General features: G+C 54.4%; 5 protein-coding genes across 5 annotated transcripts; 1 reads left to right on the forward strand and 4 right to left on the reverse strand.

The window, feature by feature from the left end:
- Positions 1-56: 56 nt before the first annotated feature.
- Positions 57-2486, reverse strand: P168DRAFT_274847 (Zn(II)2Cys6 transcription factor domain-containing protein; the record flags this gene model as incomplete). The annotated part of the gene is made up of 5 exons (XM_024835452.1): positions 2428-2486; positions 2009-2341; positions 1368-1931; positions 1035-1306; positions 57-916 (listed from the first exon to the last, which is right to left on the reverse strand). The coding sequence occupies exons 1-5, from the start codon at positions 2463-2465 to the stop codon at positions 57-59; spliced, it is 2067 nt and encodes a 688-aa protein (XP_024689811.1). The 5' UTR covers positions 2466-2486.
- Positions 2487-3435: 949 nt separating this feature from the next.
- Positions 3436-8168, reverse strand: P168DRAFT_242710 (uncharacterized protein; the record flags this gene model as incomplete). Its single annotated transcript, XM_024833817.1, has 2 exons — positions 3436-6027; positions 7209-8168. 2 exons carry the CDS (start codon positions 8166-8168, stop codon positions 3436-3438), a joined length of 3552 nt encoding a protein of 1183 aa, XP_024689812.1.
- Positions 8169-8281: 113 nt separating this feature from the next.
- P168DRAFT_321633 (uncharacterized protein) lies at positions 8282-9922 on the reverse strand (the record flags this gene model as incomplete). Its single annotated transcript, XM_024840495.1, has 1 exon — positions 8282-9922. The coding sequence occupies one exon, from the start codon at positions 9920-9922 to the stop codon at positions 8282-8284; it is 1641 nt and encodes a 546-aa protein (XP_024689813.1).
- Positions 9923-10667: 745 nt separating this feature from the next.
- Positions 10668-15149, reverse strand: P168DRAFT_242491 (uncharacterized protein; the record flags this gene model as incomplete). The annotated part of the gene is made up of 11 exons (XM_024833807.1): positions 10668-11116; positions 11170-11303; positions 11351-11511; positions 11565-12144; positions 12197-12356; positions 12407-12440; positions 12501-12611; positions 13892-14123; positions 14181-14213; positions 14273-14952; positions 15081-15149. The coding sequence occupies 11 exons, from the start codon at positions 15147-15149 to the stop codon at positions 10668-10670; spliced, it is 2643 nt and encodes an 880-aa protein (XP_024689814.1).
- A 2587-nt stretch (positions 15150-17736) lies between these two features.
- On the forward strand, positions 17737-19663 carry sit2 (putative siderochrome-iron transporter; the record flags this gene model as incomplete). Its single annotated transcript, XM_024833806.1, has 3 exons — positions 17737-18011; positions 18061-18674; positions 18729-19663. The coding sequence occupies 3 exons, from the start codon at positions 17737-17739 to the stop codon at positions 19661-19663; spliced, it is 1824 nt and encodes a 607-aa protein (XP_024689815.1).
- Positions 19664-19778: the final 115 nt, after the last annotated feature.

Genomic DNA, 19778 nt, shown 5'->3' on the forward strand with positions numbered 1-19778 from the left:
TTAGGACGCCGTGAAGCAAACTAATTGCTAGTGAGACACAATCTGCTGGACTGTGGTTATTTGTCTCTATCTGGGAAATCTTCCTTCGTTGCTGCGTTGAGATCAAAAACAGGAAGAAGAGGGATCGTGGAGAAAGGCACATCTAGATTGGACAAGTCAAAGCCCATATTTGGGAATTGGCTCCAGCCCATCCCCATCTCCATCTGATCTATTTCCGGGAGGTCACCGAGACGTTGGCATACCGCAGGGGGAACACCCTCGTCCTGCATCTGCATAAAATCAGGCGCTTCCTTCCCCGGGAAACACGATTCGGTAGCCTGGGACATTGACTGGAGATCAGTGCCGAGGGGTGGTTCGAGCGAAAAGCGGACTGTATCCGTATTCACGTCCGTTGACGCCAACGACAACGGAACCCATGACGCCGGGCCTTGCGAGCTGGAATCGACCATTGTTGCATCATCCGAGGCGGCTTCAACCATGTTGAAATGGGTTTTAATCTCCCATCCAGTAAGCCACGAACCAGCCTCCTCCCCACTTTCCAACCACTCCCGCATTCTAACAAGCACAGTGGTCAGTTTCGTCGCAGGCCACAAAGGACCCCACCCCGCAGTCATCTGGATCACGCGATCAAGACGTTCCGACACCTGCAGCCTGTCGATTTGCAACACGGCGGCGTCTTGAGTGGGGAGTTTGGCTGCTGCGAAGTGCAGTTTGACCAGGATCAGGAATGTGTAGATTATCCGGATGAGGTACATCGCGGGGAGGGCTCGGATGGTTGACATGTCTAGCGAGGTGAATACCCGGAAGATGTTGTCTATTGTTTGTGTGAACTCGGTTATCGCGTGTGGTTCGATTGTCACGATTGGTGGGCTGTCTTCGCTGGGAATATCAACATCACCCGTTGCTGTGCAGTGAGCTACTTCGTTGATGTACAAGCGTGAGAGATGATACGAAAGCTCGAGGGACTCTACAGCTCCTCGTCAGTCCTCGGCAGGAAGTCAAGGCAGGGAATCAAGGCCAAAAGGGGGAGTTACCATCCCAACCATCAGCAATGCTCCCAAGCCATTCGTCCAGCTGCCGTTTAAAAGCACGATGGATATAAATCGCTCGTGATTCATCCACAGAAGAAGTCCCTCCCGCAGACAAATGCATCGCAAATTCTTCGGTTATATGCTGCAGCCGGATATGCTGACAGAAAAGCCTATCCGATGGAAGGGCAGCCGGGGATGTTTCTAACACCCCCAGACATTCGTCCATCAGACGGGTCCATCTCATGACGTTTGGGGCGCGGAGGGACATTGAGGTACTGCATGGATTTGGTTAACTCCGCGACGCTTCCCGGGGATACCTTGTTTTCTCTGTCTTACTTGGAGCAAATATAGTGGCATCCTAGCCACACTCGCCGAGCGGGCAGTGACTCTTCCCGGAAGACGCTTCCAGGACGTTTTTCCTTCTCCCGAGAAGATATGTTGATGTTCAGTCTCTCCCCCAATCTCATTATCAACGCCATATTAGCCGCTGTGTGGCTTATCTGATAGATATCCATCTGTTCTCCGGGCATGACAGGCTCAATCGTGCGATACCACATGGCAGACACAATCAAAGCCTGGAGCAATCCGAGCGTATACTGTTCAGATCGAAGCATGCAATGCACATAGAGCTGTACAATTAGCTTCCGGAGATTTCTTTGTGTTTCGAGCGCACAGAATCCCGACGAGGCCACGTCGAGAATCGCCAGAAAGAGAATGGGGTTGTCGCTTCTGACGTCTGCTGCTGTGGTACTCGGTGGGAAGACGACGACTGGGAATTTGGAGGCCATGTTGGTCAGATATCGGCTGAATATTGTTTCTGTGGTGCGATCGTCCAGGTCTGTGATGTTGGCGTTTAGCCAGGATTGGATGGTCGATTTCAGATCTTCTATTCCTGAACTACTACTACCTACCCGGGTAGACGGACGGTTGACCATGTTAGCGATGAATATATATACAACTTGCCACTCCGGACAAACCCACCATTGAACGGTATGCCGGCTCCCATTGGCGGGTTCCAATCATGCTGCCGGTTGTTGCGCGACGATTCTGAAAGCGAATGCAGAGGGCTTGTCGCCGGCGGGTTATCCCCAGCGCTATCCCGCAACTCCGCAGACGACAATATCGACTCAATCCGTGACTCAATCTCCAGGATACGGTCGTTGAACTGGCGCCGTCTATTCCCCGGTTGACTCGCGGCATCAATGCAGGGCTTGCCTGATCTCTGGCACCGGAGACATGGCATGCTAGGGTCAGGCTGGTCACATTTGACTTTTGAGGCACGGCATGGCTGGCATGCTCGTGGGTTATTGCTGTCAAGTCCAAAAAGTCGGGTAAATAACACACGTCGGCGATGTCGTCGGCTTGAACATGTTTCATTACTCACAGGTTCTGGTACTGAGCTTGCTTCTGCTGGGATCGCTGCTCTTCCCCCATGCTCGCATTCCCTGATTCTGCACTGTGGGATTGATCGGACGAGGGGGTATATAATCAGGACATAGAAAAGAGAAGCGGCCACATTCCCCTCCACGGTGACATCTGAGCCTGAGTAACATGGGGACAAAGAGCTGTGCTTACTTAGAATATGTTGGGTTAAGTTTGGCCAGTAAAAGCTAGTTTCTAAGCGCAGCGATCTAATTATACGAAAGAAGTAAAGGGCACTAGTTAGTCTCAACCACAGCACCAAAATAGGGCTTTATATAACTGATCCCAACAGTTAGCTAATTAACTACACTAGTCGTATACCATGCGAGGACTGATGATAACAGTCAAATGCTAAATCAGTTTGATGATTCTTATAACACTGAAGATGGCGTGAACGGTTGTAGAAGTGAAGGGTCAATATATTCCTGCCTGGTTAGATTATTGTTGTTACTGCGCATGTTTGATTTAATAACCCTGGCTAATCAGAAGTACCTACGTAGCCCTAACACTAGCCTTGGATATATATAGCTATATGCATTCCCCTTCCACCACTATATATTCCATCTACAGCACCACCAGACAGATACTTATACCGTAGTCAGCGTGAATCTTCATGTGCCATTAAATTATGTGTAGGTAAAGTGCAATCTGCTCCTTCCTTCCATAGGTACATACATCCATATATCCATCCTCCCATGTCCATCTCCATGTACAGACGGAAAGTAAAAACGCAGCTAGCGGGTGATTTGTGTTCATTGGATCGTGAATAGTAAGGGTTTCGTGACGTGGTGCTGTGTGCAGATAAAAGAAAAGAGACACAAAAAAAGCAAAAGCAAAACATAGAAGGGAGAGGTGGAAACCTGCGCAAACGAAAACCATAAATCGATGAAACCAGAAAATGCATCGAATCGTCATCCTATCTGGGAGTTGTTTTCCTCCAGACAAGGCTGGGTATTATTCGCGTGAACTAGCTAGGCAATTGCTATCGTCTTCGACGGTCCCTTCTGTCGTATAGCCCTTCATCTCCCTCGTCTTCTTCCTCCACCGGTGCCGGGGTGCGTCGTTCCGTGCGTCGTTTGGGCCGGCGCCGGCGGCTGGAGCTAATATTACTGGCGGAGTCATCCGGGGCTAGGGAGTAGGTGTCGTCGAGGAAGTCGTCTTCGGTGCCGCTTTCCCATCCGTTCAGGGCTGATGCCGGCGTGCCCATCCGCGCTTCTACGTACGAGCCGCGGCGGTTCTGGTTGGCGACGGAGAGGCCGGCTCCGCGTTGGCGCAGGGCTAGACGCACGGACTCAGCTTTGCAGTGTAGCACCTCGAATGCGTCTTCCAGGGCTTCCATGCCGAGATAGATGTCGCGTTCGATTTCGGCCAGCGCGGCGATTTCCTGCTCTTCGTCGAGGACGATGGGTCCGCCGGAGGCGGGCGACGGGGAGCTGCCCGGTGGTTGGCTGGCTGAGCGGAAGGTGCCGTCTATGTGGTTGGGTGTGGGCCCCCGCGAAATTCCCCCGGTGGTGAAGGGGGTGTTGGCCCGGCTGTTGCTCCAGCGGGGAGACCCATGCGGAGGGACAAAGGTGTCCTCGGCGCCACTGCGGAGGAATCCGTCGAAACGGCCGGAGATCAGGATGTCCCACTCGTCGTCGCTGATGGCCGCGAGAGTTGCTATTACGTGGTGGATGCCCGGGTTGTTGAGCATGTAGATGGCGGTTTCGGGGTCGCGGGGGAGAGCAGCGAGGCGGTACAAGCGTTGGATGGCCAGGGAGGATGACACTAACAAAGGCGGTCGCGGGCGAGGCTCACCGTCGGGACGAGGGGTGGGTGTTGCGGAGTTGATTCCGAGAAGGGAGCAGAAGAGCGGACGCTGCTCGGCCCCAAGGTGAGTGAGCATGGCAAATGTTAATGTCTCATCGTCTACCCCGTCAGGCGCGCTCGACCCCTGTCCGGTTTGTTCGTTAAGCCACTTGTCCACCGCCACCTTGGTCTTGCGGGACTGGCGCATGTAATGCTCCCGGTACTGCTCCGGAACATCGATGTCCATCTTCTGCATCGGAATATGCTCGTCACCGGACAGTTCTGCACCGTCCACCGGCATCGTCATTGTGAAGGGCGGCCAGCCGGGCAGCTCGCGGCGTCCCGAGACAAGCTCGAGAACCTCGCCCCAGCTCACCCCGGTATGCGGCTCCTCCATCCCGTTATGCTCGCACATGAAACATCGGCACGTTTCCGACGAGATGTCACGGGCAAAGACAGCTTCCAGCCGATCCAGCAGACGGCGTGCCACCGACCGATATCCCGTCGCAACGGCCAACGAACCATTTTTTGTCATCACATGGTGGAAATCGTCTAGAAGTCGCGTGAATGGGTCAAAGATACTGGCAGCAGCAGACTGCGGTTGGAAGCTCTGGTAAGGCGGTGGGTCGGGGGCATCCGCGCCCATCAGGAGTGTTCTCGGCACCCGGCGGTTCAGGCCGCCATGCTGAAGTAGATAGTCCACCCTTGGGATGGTCACCGGCATCTCTGGCGGGGGCGGAGGCGGGGGAGGAGCGTCAAACGTGGAGCTGGCAGTCGGGGGTCGGCCGTAGTCTCCAGCGATGTCGACCGCGGGGCGGCTGGCGGGACGATTAGACATGGACGAACGGTTCTGGGTGCGGGACGGAGGCTTTTCAGGACTCTTGTGCTTCCGTCGATATGTCGCATTGATGGTGGCGTCCGAGCCGTTTGCTGATTCGAAGGCGGCATCACGGACAGGCGCTGGGGATCGAGGAGGTGTGGCCGTGCGGCTGCTGGGTCGCTTGGGGTCCTCGAAAATCTTCGACTTTGTCGAGTTGCGACTGGCCGTGCGGGGAGGCTCTTCCTTGTCCTGGCTCGACCTCTTCGACTTGGTGGGCGTGTCAGCTCGGGCGGTCGTGCTCGACTTGGTCCCGTCGTCTTTCTTCGCTCGTAGACTCGACGACGACCGGTTCGCATCTGTTCGTATACGGATCTTGGTTTTCCCATCCTTGGCCTTCTCCTCCGTCACTTTATTCTCTTTATCCCCGACCGAACTACTCTTGCGCGAATGCTGGTCCGTGCTCGTCAACGGTGGGCTCGGAGGCGCATGGTGGTTGTCCGAGCGGCGGGGACGTTCTTCCTTGGCATCGTTGCTGCGTTCGGTCAGATCGGTCGGATCGGGGGTGGGGATTCCCGGTCGGCTAACGGCCTCTTTGCTATGAGCCTTGGAAAAATTCGGATACGGCAGGCTGGTCCTCGACTCGAGGAACGAGGCCGTGCTGGCGCCGGGGTTGTCGACGTCCGGCATGGAGGAGCGGCGCTTCTTGCGGGACTTGGAGGCGGATGTGGAAAGGGTCGAGGAACGGCCCGTGGGGTCGTCCGGATCGTGTTCCTTGGTTGAGGTGCGGCTGGGGCGTCCGTGGATCGAGTGGTGTTTTCGGCTCTTCGTTTTGGAGGAGGTCGACGATGACGATGCTTTACGCTGGCGGTCCCTGTCGCGATCTCGGTCATTTAATCTCAACGGTAGAAACATGACGTGGAATGGTTCGAGCGAGGTGGACGGGAAGAGGAGCTGAACGACGACCAGCTAGTGATCGGTTCTTCCGAATTCCTTAATTCTTTTTTTCCACCCCTTCCTCCCCTAGTGTCGGTTCGACCGATTTGTGACGTTCTAGTTACCTCAGAGATCAAAAAACAATGGAAAAAGAAGAATCAATCAATCAGCGATCGATTAGGCAGCGAGTTGCAGGAGGCGGCAAGTCATCCAGGTGACCTGATATGAGAGGCTCCGATCGATCGGATGCTCTGGCGCTTAGAGACACAGAACAAACCGAGATGTGAATCTCACTGGTCGATAGGTCACGAAGGCGCTTATGTCAATCCACGGAAGGACGGTCCGCAAAAGGGCTGCGACATGCCGTCGCGACAGAAGCAAGTCAAAAAAATAAAGTAAAATCCAAACCCAGATCGAAAAAGGAATAGTAGACAAGTCACAAGAGACGAAGAAGAAGATCAGGCACAATGCATGAGGAGAGAAGAGAGATGGAGAAGAGGCCTGCCTAGTCAACTCGGGGAGGGGGGGTTGGTCTTGCGGTGAGAAAAGCGACTGGAGACTTCTCCGCAGAAACAATCGACCCGGTGCTTTTCTTGTCTTTTCGATTTCTTTTTTTAGTCAAGAAGAACCGCCTTGACTCGTAGTCTAATTAGTTTGGTCAATGAGCGATCGAGGATCGTAAAGTGAGTGGGACCACTCCGAGCGAGGCCCTGGCTGCATGGAAACCCAATGAAGTGGGGGCAGAGAATCGATTGTGGAAGCGTGGTCTGGCGTTCCTCGAGTAACAGAGGAGATGGAGATGAGGCTGCTTCTCTGGGACGATCCAACAATGTTGATCGGATGGACGTTTGATTGAAGATGCAAGGAGAGAGAAAGATGGAATTCAGCGAGTGAAATCGAGATCGAGACTAAACACCTGGACACCTCAGGCAATGAACACGCTGCGGCCTAAGGCGTGGGGTCTGTGCCTTACGGAGATCCATGATCTGGACAGTCACCACCACAATCATACTTGTAAAATAATACAATGCTCATTGGATTTCATGAAAAATTGACTGATAGCTTAAGGGTATCTGCGCTGATAAAGTCTAATCCGAATCCGAAACCATGCAAGGCATGTGCAATCAATCCCAATCCTGAATCCCAACATAGCAAACTCCAGATCCTAACAATTACAATAATAATGATGACGATAACAAAACAGGCAATCAAACCGCACTCCCCATAGTAAGTCCGTTGGCGACCTTCTTGACAGGCGACGTCTGAAGAATCCAGTTTCCGTCCTCTTCGTGCGCTATCCCCCCAAGACGGGCAGCGTGCATCGTCTTCTCGCTCGCGGGCGTTCGCTCTCCCGTATGGTAATCCCACGCCCAGCCCTCCTTGAGCCACATCCATGTCAAGTAGGCGCGTAGCTCCTTGTCCTGGGGAAGAACAGTTTTCCATTCCGGAACGAAATCGCCCTCCGCAGCATCGCGCCCCTTCCAGTCCGTAGCCCGACCTCTCAGTTCGTCGCGACAGAAGATCCGCCAGCTGTCGAGGGAGTACGCCCCAACACCGGGTAAATGAGCAATCTCCCAGGCCACGCGGGGATCGTCATATTCGATGCACTCTTCCTGGCCAACGTCCCGGCCGTCTGTTTTGCAAGGGTAGTGCAATTCTCGGTACCGCTTATCTTTACTAGGCGGGTGGGCCAGCCAGGTCTGTGCGAGACCGATACATTTCTTCGCGCGTTGGTTTTGAAAGCCCAGGCAGCGGATCATGGAAACAAGAGAGGTAGGATCAGCCGTTGCCATGGACTCAATAGTGGGAAACTGGTCGAAAACTTGGAAGAGAACCGGCAGAGCAACGGCCCCGCGGGTTCGATTGAGAAAGATAGTCGCAATAAGCAGGCGGAAAGGGTCGTGGGCGAGCTGTTCTTGAACCAACCCAAAGGACGATTCATCAATAGGCGGAAAAGGAAGGCACGATTCCAATGCGGCTGACGCGGATGGAAAATACGGGGATATCTTGGGAAGCTTGAGACGCGGTGGCTTGAGAGGCGCAGGGGAGTCCCTGTTTGGAATCAGATCCCTTACAGGCGTTGCTGGTGGAGTAAATAACGTGTTGCTGCGAGGGACGTCGCTCAAGGACGAATCTGACGAGAGAAAGTCCCCTGGCAACCCCAAGTTTGTCATGATCTCCCGAGTTTCGGCGGGTATCGTCGGGCTCCCGTTGCCAATTCGTATGTTATGAAAATATTTAGACCTCACCTCATCGCGGATGGTCAATCCCAGCGAATCATCGGGTGTTAAAAATCCATGTCCCAGTAAGGATCTTCCATGACAGGGGTATCGGGGTCGGGCCGGAGGGCTGTGCGGTTCAACTGCTTTTCCGGCGTTCGAAGCAGCGGTTGTGGCTCGGGGCTGACAGCAGGGGACTGCCGACCTTCGTTTTCGGAACGCTGACTAGTAAGACTGTCTCGGTACTTCTTGGACTTTGTTGACTTTTGACGTTTGTTCCTCCGACGGGTCCGTCGCAGTTCCCGCTCTTCCTCTTTGCGGCGACTGTGGCTGGCCAGGGAGGTTGAACGGTCTGAAGAGCGAGTGCTCGCATGCGTAGGAGAGGTCGTATTCCCTTCGTTGCTAGTCTCATATATCTGGAAAGCCGTGGGAGCGGCCACCTCCGGGGGGGTGTCGTTCATCACAGGATTTGCATGCTTGGAAGGCTCCTCTGGCTCTTCATCCACGTCGCCATGTGCCGACTCACTCGTAGGCTGACGGGATACAGCACGGCGAACAATCGGCCTGTACCCCACGTTGATGTCGGGAGAACGAGACGAAGAACTAGCAGAAACAACCACAGGCTCATCGTCGCTGTCGACGTTGATGATTTCGGGCTCTGGTTTGTTCTGCTTTTCAGCAGCCGTAGCAGGAGTAGAGGAGCTGCTCTTTTTCGATTCCTTGGCCTTCTTTTTGGGACTATCGTCTTTCTTGGCCTTCTTCCTGGGACTATCGTCTTTCTTGTCCTTCTTCCTACAATCATCATCTTTCTTGGCCTTCTTCCTGGGACTACCGTCTTTCTTAGCCTTCTCCCTAGGATGATCGTCCTCCCGGTGTCGCTTTTCCTTCGACCTCTTCAACGACTTCTCCCGTCCACCATCTCCATCAGTGGAGGCTTCTCTTTCTGTCATGGCAGTCTTCTGCATGTCGCGACAAAGTCCCTTGACATAGTTCTCCAGCCGGCGAATAGTCGGTTTATCGACATTCGCCAGGCCAGCCTCTTTCCGCAAGTCGGACACAAAACGCCGCCACTTCTTGCGCTTCGCGCGGTATTTGGGGTTGGTGACGAACGAGTGCGAGGTGATGAAGGATACTAGTCTGTCCCTCTGGCTTTCCTCCAGGGTTTCCAGAACGTAGTCGTCTTCGTCTGCGCCGGCCGGGGTCTGGGTTTGGAGGTTCGGTTTCTGGGCGGGAATCTTTCGCACTTCGATAATGTCGCAGCTGGACGATCTCTCGGGTTGGTGTTTGTCCTTGGTGCGTCGTCTTTGTGGTTGTACCTCTTCTTCCTGGTCCGCTTCCTCTTCCTCTTCCTCTACCTCCTCCGCCTCCGCACTACTCATCCTCGTAATATTCCTCTGCGCCACAGGCCCTTTCTTTATGCCTTTCACCTCGGTAGCAAAATACGGCGAGCGATGCTGAGTCCGCTTCTTCGACCGCTTCATCGGACGTTCCTCCGGCGCCGCAGCAGCCAAACCGTCATCGTGAGTCCCATCCACCATTCCACCCGCACTCCCTTCATGACTGTAGTCGTCAAAGTTACTCTCGACGCTCGGATCAGAGAGGATCTCGTCCACCGTGCGCTCCACTTCTTCGTCGAACGACTCGAACAGGGTGAGGTCGATACGTGGGGGTGGGACCACGACGGAGACTCTGTCGGTGCTGGGTTCCATGGTGTCGTTTTGCTGAAGGACGGAGCTTTCGGATGTAGTTGCGAGCTAGGCAGTGTACTAGCTGATCCAATCGGTCCAAAAGACAAAGTTGTAACCGGTAGGAAAGAAAGAAAGCTATGAATCGGTAGAGAAAGAAAGGAAGAAACGACCGTCGCACATGGTCAGAAGATCAAGCGGGGAGGAAAACACAGCAAACACTGTGAAGAAAACATCTGTCAGTGATTGTTTGACATGATGGCAACTACTAGAGGGAATCAATAAAGCCATTCACTCACCAGGAGACCGTTTCACGGCCATAACTGGAAGTTGCAGCTGGTAGCTAGAGCTCTGTCGCCCATGAGAGCTAAGCTAAGCTAAGGTTTCCAGCAAGGGCTGACTAGCTTACTTGTAGTGAGTTTGGAAGAGACAGTGAATGGATGAAAGACAATGATTATTTGTTTAGTACAAATTGAAACTGAGACAGAGCTGGACAATGGTTCTGTAAGAAAGTGGGCCATTAATGTAGAGATAGAGTGATAAAGATAAAGCTGTTCGGACGCCAGAAAACGCGGGAGCACAGACCACTTCGCGATACGGTCGTGTCCGTAATTGATCCGTCACTTTTGCTCTATCCAGTGGACAGGTAAACTACAAAAAGGAACAAAGATGGAATGAAATGAGATAGATAAAATAAATATCTCGCATTGACTTCATATTGACAACAGCCAATTACTTCAATTATTTACTCGTATCATCAATATCTTAACTAAACAGCTATCCCTCCCGAATTCAACTGCCTCGGCTCACCCGCAGCATCAAACGTCCCATCCGGAAGCCGACGGATCGCCTGCGCGGAGCTCTCCCCAGGCGCCAGCCAAGTGACATTATGGCCGAGGGACTTCATGAAAGCGACAGTGGAATTGTCATAAGAATACTCGAACTGCACCTCGCTGGGGATAAGCTGGTCGTGGAGACGGGGCTGCGCCAGCGCTTCTGCGGCGGACATGCCCTCGTCCACGGCGTGGATGATGTTCTGCAGTGTGGCCGTGATGATGCGGCTTCCGCCTGCTGAACCCGCGATGAAGAATACTGTGCCGTTGGGGTGCGTTACTATCGCGGGCGTCATGGATGAGAGGGGGCGTTTGCCGGGGCGGATGAAGTTCGCGGGGGAGGGGATGTAGCCGAAGGAGTTGGAGGAGCCAGGGGTTGAGAAGTCTGGGTTGGGTGGTTAGTTTGATCTTGAAGTGGGAGTACTATGCGCTGCATACCGTCCATCTCGTTGTTCATGATGACTCCTGTCTCCGGGACCATCACTTTGCTGCCGAAGAGCAGGTTGATGGTGGTGATCTCGGAAATGGCGAGGCCGGTGTGGTCCACGGCTGCGATGTGCGACGTGCCGGGTCTGGGCGTGTCAGCAATAGGATCCTTACAGGGGCAGAGGGAACTTACGTGTTGAGACTCTCGAGTCCATCGGGGTCGTAGGCCGACGCATTCTGGGTCCTGGTATCCAAAATCTTGCCATGGATCTCCTTGATCGTGGCGTCGGACAGCATCTGCTTCTGGTACTCATCCAACCCGTCGAGGAAGTACGGGTCTCCCAGATTAGTTCGCTAGGAATAAGTCAGTTAACCGTTGTAGCAAGGAAGCAAGCCTATCGCCATACCTGACCGTAGCCGAACCGGATCGCCTCATCCATCCGGTGGGTGCTAAGGTTCACATTCCCCGGGGTGAAGAACTCGTCGTACATGTTGAGGACCTTCAACACGTTGAGGACCACTATCCCCGAGGAAGGTGCCGTTGCACTGGACACTTTGTACCCACGATAGTTGATCTGCGCGACGTCGCGCATCGCCACCGTGTAGTTGCGCAGGTCCTCCATGGTCATCGTGCCGTTGGCGGCCGTCAGGGCCGCGATAGTCGCCTCTGCAATTGGGCCAGAGTAGAAGGCCTCCGCGCCGTGGTTGGCGATCGTCTCCAGCGTGTCGGCGTAGCGTCGGCGCGTGATAGTGTCTCCAAGACCGAGACGGGTGCCGTTGGGGGCGAAGTCCAGCGCCCAGGTGGGGTTCTTAGACAGGAAGTCCTCGTCATCTCCGACTGCGGATTTCATGTAGCGCACGAGGTCTTCGGTGACCGTGAATCCGTGCCGTGCGGTCTGGATGGCAGGCTGCATCACAATCGACCAGGGGAGTGAGCCGTACTTCTTGTGGAGATACTCCAATCCGCGCACCTCGCCGGGGACGCCACTGTGCACCATTAGCTAGTCTGAAGTTGCCAGACCTATCGGTAGGATCTTACCTTGCTAAGCCACCCTTCGTAGACGCATCGGGTTTATTCTTGAACATATTCTCAAAGGCCGCCGCAGGAGCCGATTCGCGAAAGTCGATGAATTCCAACTCGTTATCAGGGGTTTTGATTAATTGGAAGCCGCCTCCTCCGATGCCACTATGATACATTCCTGTACATGATCAGCATATCTCACTCGGTTCTGGCCTGGGAAACACCAACCAACTACACCAATACAAAACGTCGTCGCAACCATCTATACCTCCGATTAGCCGTCCACCTACCCAACACAACAGCACAATAGGGAAGAACTCACAGCATCCGCCGCATTCCCACCCATCAAAAGCATCTCCGTCCCATGGCGACTACAAAGCTCACTCTCGCTCGCGACAGCACCCCGCTGACCAGGCCCAATAGTCCCCAGCGCCTCCGGCCCACGCGCAGACACCAGGGGATCAGCCAGCAGCGGCGACGGCACTACCCCGGGAACATGCACCAGCAGCAGCAGTGTCAGAGCCAGGGAGCCAGCAAAGGCAGCCCTCAGAAGACGAAACATTCTCCTTTGTTTACCCGTGTGTGCACGGTCGGACTGCGATGCGAAGCAAGCGTGCGGGGGCTGTGAGTAGCACTGTGTCAGTAGCTACAGCGCCCAATGGAGAAGAAAGATAAACAGAACAAGAGGAGAAAGAGAAGGGAAAGAAAATAACAGTATAGGCCAGCAATTGCAGGGGGGGGTAGCAGCTAATTGTATCCCAACCAGCCAGACAAACAAACCTGCTTCTCCACCTCATAGCCCCAATCCCATCCCCTCTCGCGATCGCGCACGCGCATTGCGCACTCACTACCGTGCCGTGCTCGGCTTGTCGGAGTCCTACCGCCGCTTCCCTACGTCTAGCTGTAGGTAGCGTACCATCGGCGAGATCCTAGCGCGAGGACGATCGGCGATTTGGGCGAATACCGTTGGGGGGTATTATCAACGGAGTCTCCCTTTTGGGGTCTAGTTCGAGAAACCGGCGGATTCGCTGTCCCTGTCGACAAAGAATGGGGTGGGGGGTTTGAACCCGTACAAAGAGCATCGTGGGCCATTTATGTTTCTTTTCTGCTTTCCTTCCTTCCGTTGACCGCTAATGGAGAGAGGGCCGGGTTGAAAGAGTCGGACCCGATCGGTTGTTATTTAGTAGGAGAGGGAGGGATCGGCGGGGATGATGGACGCATTGGGGGTCGCGTGTTCGTCCTGACAGGTTTGACAGGAGATAAGGCCGATAAGGCGTCTCAGGTGTTTACCTATCTGGAGATAACACGAGAACCTCACCGGAGTTTCTGTTTCTCAGTTATTGTGAGTCTATTGGTGAAATACGGATAGTATTACATATCCGTCGATCTATCGGGTGACCCCATCGCATCTCCATCGTGCATCACCAGACCCACAATCATCCAGTCTGACTGGATCTCATTCCGTAAATAAAGACGAGAACGGACAACGTATCCGGTCTACACACGTCTGACACCATGACTGTTCAATGGTTGGTTGGCTGGTATCATTCAATTCGTATCTACTTCTATATCCAACCCCACGGCTTGCCGCGTCCACGCGATAGTCTCCGCCCACGTGGATGGAATATCCCCCGCGCCCTGCAACACCGCGGCCACCATGCGTCGGCCCCAGTCGCCGACGTACCAGCTCTCTGAGAGCAGATGCATGCCGACGCCGTAGTGCAGGAACACCAGTCGCGCCATCCAGTGCCCGTCCCTCAAACAGGAGAGAAAATCCTCGTCGATGTTGACCGGCCACGCGATGAACCCCCCGTTGGGATGGCCCAGCGGCCATCGCGTGGTCGCCTCCTGCAGCAGGGCACAGGCTTTCCGGTAGCCGGATTGGTGGGATTCGTCCAGTTCGTCGATCGCGATCTGGAGCTTTTCGAGCGATTTCTGGAGCGCTCTGCGGGAGTCAGTATGTTTCTCGAGGGAGGAGGGGGGAAGAGGGCGCATGACATACTCTCGAAGTCGCACAAATTTGGAGTCCATGGGTCTAGGGTTGGTGGTTAGTTCGGTGATCTGTAGGCAAGGAGAACAGAGACGGATGCCTACATGGGAAGGTGTCCGGTCTCGCCCGCGCCGTCGTTCTTGTAGACCAGCCAGCCGCTCAGCTCCCCGACATGTTCAATACCGTTCAGCTGCTCAAACAGCAAGGCGCAGCCGGCCATTAGGCGGCGCACTTCGAGCACTTGGGTCAGCGGGTCAAAGGCGTGGAGGTGACTGTCTTGCGAGATACAGGGGTAGGCGGTGGCGCAGAGCATGATGAAGATGGAACAGATAAAGGCGGGTCCGCTCTCTTCCGGCGTCAGCTCGGCCAGGACCCGACTAAAGGCGGAGCATGCGCGGTTCTGATACTTGAGGGCCGCCTCCAACCACGTTCCCTTGTCGTCGGGCTCCCGCGTTGCCAGATGCAGCGCGGCCAGCGCGAGAAGACTGTCCAGCAGAAACGGGGCCCCAATGGCCAGTCGCGGCACAACCATTTGGAAATGGTCGGATCCTAGGTTGGCCTGGAGCAGGGTCGTGTAGGTGTCAGTGAGGTAGTGATGGAATAATCGCATCTCTAGCATTCGTGTGGGCAGCGACAGCTCCTCCGCGGGCGCCGCGGCCTCCTCCCCGCCCTCTCGCGGGGTGGATGGCGGCCGCGTATCACCGTCGCTCGAACTGGGCGGGGGATAGATGCATTCGAGTTTGCGCTTGTGGCACAGTCCACACTTGGGAGACCCTTCGTCGCACTGGATTGATGTTAATACCAGACAGAACCGATCGGGTAAGGTGCGATGGCAGACACGGGGGACGGTCTGGTCGCGTGGAAGACCAGTCACGTCCCCTCAGTGACAGATGAAAACGAGAGGCGAAATACCTTGACATGTCTCCGTTTACAGTGTAAACATCCCTTGCGGGACTTGGTATGACTGCGTCGCGAGGGCATTCAGACAGGGGATCGGAGAAATGACGTATGGCGGGCGACCCGATCAATGAATTAGGTTTGGTCGCGACGATTATCAACGAGACGGGTTTGATTGGAAGACACACCCAGGGGATGGGGCCGGCCCTGACAGGTTCTCGTGAGTCAATCCGTGAATGCGCTCGTCCGGTCTGCACTGTCGAACAGAATAATGGACGGCAAAGCCTGTTTGATCATGGATGTCTGGGGAAAATTGGAGACGAAATTTGGACTCCGTTCCGGCAGGGGAAAAAAACATGGGGGAATCCGGGACGTTCTGGCCGATCGTCTGACTCAGCCGTTGACCAGTTGGCGCAACTTTTCGGATGGGGGGAGCAACAGCAACAGGTTGAGAGTTTATCGGATGAAGACTTGAGAGGCTTAGACAGATAGTTGAATAGTCCTACTGTCTCACAGCCTGAAGACATCCAATGGAGTGGCGGGGGCGGTCTTCCGGTACCTGGTGAACCGGACCAGTTTGCATTGTGGCTGGATCTGCACGCGATGCTGCAGGACATCAGGTCGCGTCAAATCGATTGAAGATGACTCTGATACAAGAGCGAGCCGGATAAAAATAGGATCAATCGAGTATACATCCACCAGACTGTCTCACTGTCAGACGCAGACGACGCGAGGGGTGGAACAACTCATCTTCCGTCCATCGTATGCTGTATGCCGACCCACCGATGACACACCTTGCTTGAACCGACAGCAAGACAAGCTTCGGGATAATCAATCAACCGAATATTCTCTAGCTGCATGTAGTGGGTCAGAAACCCCACGGTGTGGACGCTAGACGGTGGGATGGCGTTCTGACCGTCTTAGTTTTCCGAACGTGACCGGGGGTTGACATCAAACCACACAAAACCTTGTCAATTTTTAGCTATAAAAACAGATTGAAGCCCCAAGAAGTCGGTAAATGCTGTTCATGTCCAAAGAAATCACGTTTAGCTAAGGAGAAAATATCGACAGGATCCATCCCGTCCGTTGGACTCCGTTAAAGATAGAGCATGCGACCGGAAAATGTCTCGTTCTAGACGTAGCCGTAGTTTCTCCCACGAAATCCATTCATGAGGGGCTGTGAAACCGTGGTCATGTACAGAGTTCTGCTGGCTGACGGGTCCACTCTCGGTGTGGTCAACTTGAGCGAAACTGTGCGGTGTGGGCCTGAGGCCGCTGTGTCCCTACGGATTAAGGTGTTGAAGTGCATCTGAATGCCATATGAAAGACCACTGTCGAGACTATGAAATAATTATATGAGTTCAGGTAGTTCCATCAATTAATATATCATCCTGGCTCGTGGTAGTGGTCATTATGGTGGTGGTAGAAGGAGAGTGGAAAAGAAGACCGACCATCGGAGTATCAGATCAGATTAGATGGGCTGATTTTATCTGATGGAAGTTTATTCTGTCGGATCCTGATACCTCCACCGCACTCATCAGGGAGTTTCTTTTTATTATCACAATCGGAAATAGTATGATAATCAAGATGATTATGATTATGGCATATTTTACGAATCTATCAGTTTAAGATCATTGTCCTCTGCCTTATCATCAGCGGTCGCACTCACGGCATCCCCCGAAGCCAACGATATCAATCAGACCACACCATGGGAATTCAATGGATCAGTGGCTGATTGCCAAGGAACTCGTCCCGTTTCGTCCCATTTAGTCTCTGCCGGCGTTGACCTTGTGTGAAATCACGGCTTAGCGGGTCCACCATGGGAAAATGAGACTCGTATCCGAAGTCTATAGTCATATATGAGAATTGACATCTGCGCACTCGAGTCCAATCATCATCCATGAAATCTGATTGCTGGTCGTCCAACATCACATCACCTTTCTGACCACTGGTAATGCCGAATTCCGGAGGATTGAGGGATGGAATGCAGCTGGCCTCGCGTGGGATCCCACAGGAACGAATCAACCGGTGGATCCGAGTGGGGTCATGGTACGGTCTCTGACGAGATGACTGGCACGTCCACTACCGCAACCGGTCGACCGTGCTCCCTTCGGCTATCTGTCGAGGTCGATTGCAACGCTGGTCGATTGTCATAAAAAGAGATGGGGGCTTCAATTTCGCAGAGGGCAGGGAATTAGAGATTCTGTGGCGGAGAAAAAGAACCGACGGAAATAATAACCGGGATATACCACGATACCGAAGGATATCAGAAGATATCAATTGATTGATAATTCTCAACAGATGAAATCAGTTATCTGATCCGTGGCTGACGAGCACTATCTGATCCGACACCGCGTCTGGTGCGGTCCAGGGGAAATTTCCCTCACTCTCTCAACTCTCTTCTCCACTGCCGATCCAAACTTCTTCTCGTCGGACCTTCTGATTGATTAATTTCATTTCCCCTCCCACTTGGTCCGCGATCCTCTTTTCTCTCTTCTTTTTTTCCTTCCTCTTTTTCTACCTTTTAAACATTTTAATTTCTCATGGTGGGATCATCCTTAATGTCCTTTCCCTCCCCAACCTCCTCTCCCCCTATCCCGTGAGATCCTAACCATCGCTTTCCCTCTCCGTGACAACATCGTCAAGTGGGAATCCAGCGCTACTCTTCACGATGGGTGTTGTCGACAAGATTCGGGGTCTCTCGGAAAAGCCCGCCGCGACCACTACCAATCTCTCGGGCGAGGTCTACCCCAAGCAGGAGGCGCCCACGGACGCTCCTGTCGAGTCCGACTCGGATGACTCCCGGATGAGTCTGGAGGAGCGCGATGACCGGGAAAATCGAGCACATCCCGACCAGGTGACGCAAGATGCCCAGCTCGGTCAGCAAAAGGCCGAGGCCATGGCCTTGGTATGGAGCAAAAAGGCCCTGTTTGCAACCTACGCCTGGTAAGAGCCATCGTCCTTAGTCAAGGAGCTCAACTAACAGTGCGAATAGGATCTGGGTCTGTTTCTTTTTGCTGGCCTTGCAGTCGGGCATTAGTAGTAGCGTCATCAACAATGTCTACGCCAACTTCAAGTCCGCCCCGCAAGTGAGTACCGCCAACATCCTGTACACCATCATTGGGGGTGTGCTCCGCTTGCCCATCGCCAAGATTCTCAACCTCTGGGGTCGTGCCGAGGGCTACCTCGTCTTCGTCGGCGTCTACACCTTGGGGCTCATCATCACCGCCGCCTGCAACAACCCGGACTCCTACGCCGCCGGCTACACGCTCTTCTGGATCGGCTACGAGGCCCTCTACTACATCCTCGACGTCTTCATCGCCGATACCTCGGGGTTGCGGAACCGAGCCTTCACCTTCGCCTTTGCCCAGACGCCGTTCATCTGCACCGCGTTTACCGCCCCCTTGGCCGGCCAGGCCTTTGTCAATGGGCCCGGCTGGCGCTGGGCCTACGGGGCTTTTTGCATCATCCAGCCCGCCATCTTCGCGCCGCTGGCCCTTGTGTTCAAGCACTACGAGCGCAAGGCCGAGAAGGCCGGCGTGCTGCGGCGCGAACGGAGTTCTCGCACCGTGATGCAGTCTATCGTCCACTACATCCACCAATTTGATAGTACGTGCCTCTTTCTGTCTCTTTAGTTTATCTTTTCGTATTAATTCGACCCAGTCATTGGTGCCGCACTCCTCATGGCCGCCTGGATCCTCGTCCTCCTCCCCTTCAGTCTGCAGTCGTACGGTCAAGCGCAGTACAAATCAGCCTCCTTCATCGCCATGCTCGTCGTCGGATTCTGCCTATTCTTCGTGTTCGCCGCGTGGGAGAAGTGGGTGGCGCGCGAGCACTTCATCCGCTACGAGCTGGTGAAGAACCGGACGGTGCTCGGCGCGTGCATCATGGCGGCGCTCACCTGGTTCAGCTTCTACTGCTGGGACCAGTACTTCATGGTCTTCTGCCAGGTCGTCTACGGCCTGGACCTCGACATGGCCGGCTACATGCTGCAGACCTACAACGTTGGCTCCTGCGTCTGGGGCGTCATCTTCGGCCTGTGGATCCGCTACACCCGCCACTTCAAGTACTCGTGCCTGTTCTTCGGCCTGCCCATCATGATCCTGGGCTCGGGACTGCTCATCCACTTCCGCGGCTCCGCGCAGGGCATCGGCTACGTGGTCATGTGCCAGATCTTCATCGCCTTCGGTGGCGGTACGATCGTCATCGGCAACCAGATGGCTGTCATGGCGGCTGCCGACCGCGACGGCGTGCCTATGATGCTCGCCGTGCTGCAGCTGTTCAACAACCTTGGTGGGGCGGTTGGGTTAGCCGTCTCTGCGGCTATATACAACAACACTTGGGCTGACGCGCTGCTGAGCAAGATCCCCGCCAAGGAGAAGCCGAACTGGAGCAAGATCTTCATGGGCGGCTACCTGGAGCAGTGGAAGTACCCGATGGGATCGGCGACCCGCGACGCCATCAACTATGCGTGGGGCCAGAGCCAGATGTACGGCGCGATCGCGTCGACTGCCTTCTTGGCGCTGGGGATTCCGGCTATCGCCATCTGGAAGAATTACAACGTCGATCGCAAGCAGAACAAGGGAACGGTTCTGTAGGTGGGTTGGGTGTCGAGTGCATGTCGAGTGTATATACATATGGGAGGAATTGTGATACCCGTGCTGTGGAAGGGGGACTGACGCAAGGAGTACATAGTGATGAGTACGGATTAAT

Source organism: Aspergillus campestris (assembly GCF_002847485.1).
Source record: "Aspergillus campestris IBT 28561 chromosome Unknown P168scaffold_12, whole genome shotgun sequence".
In the NCBI taxonomy this organism is placed as follows: Eukaryota; Fungi; Ascomycota; class Eurotiomycetes; order Eurotiales; family Aspergillaceae; genus Aspergillus; species Aspergillus campestris.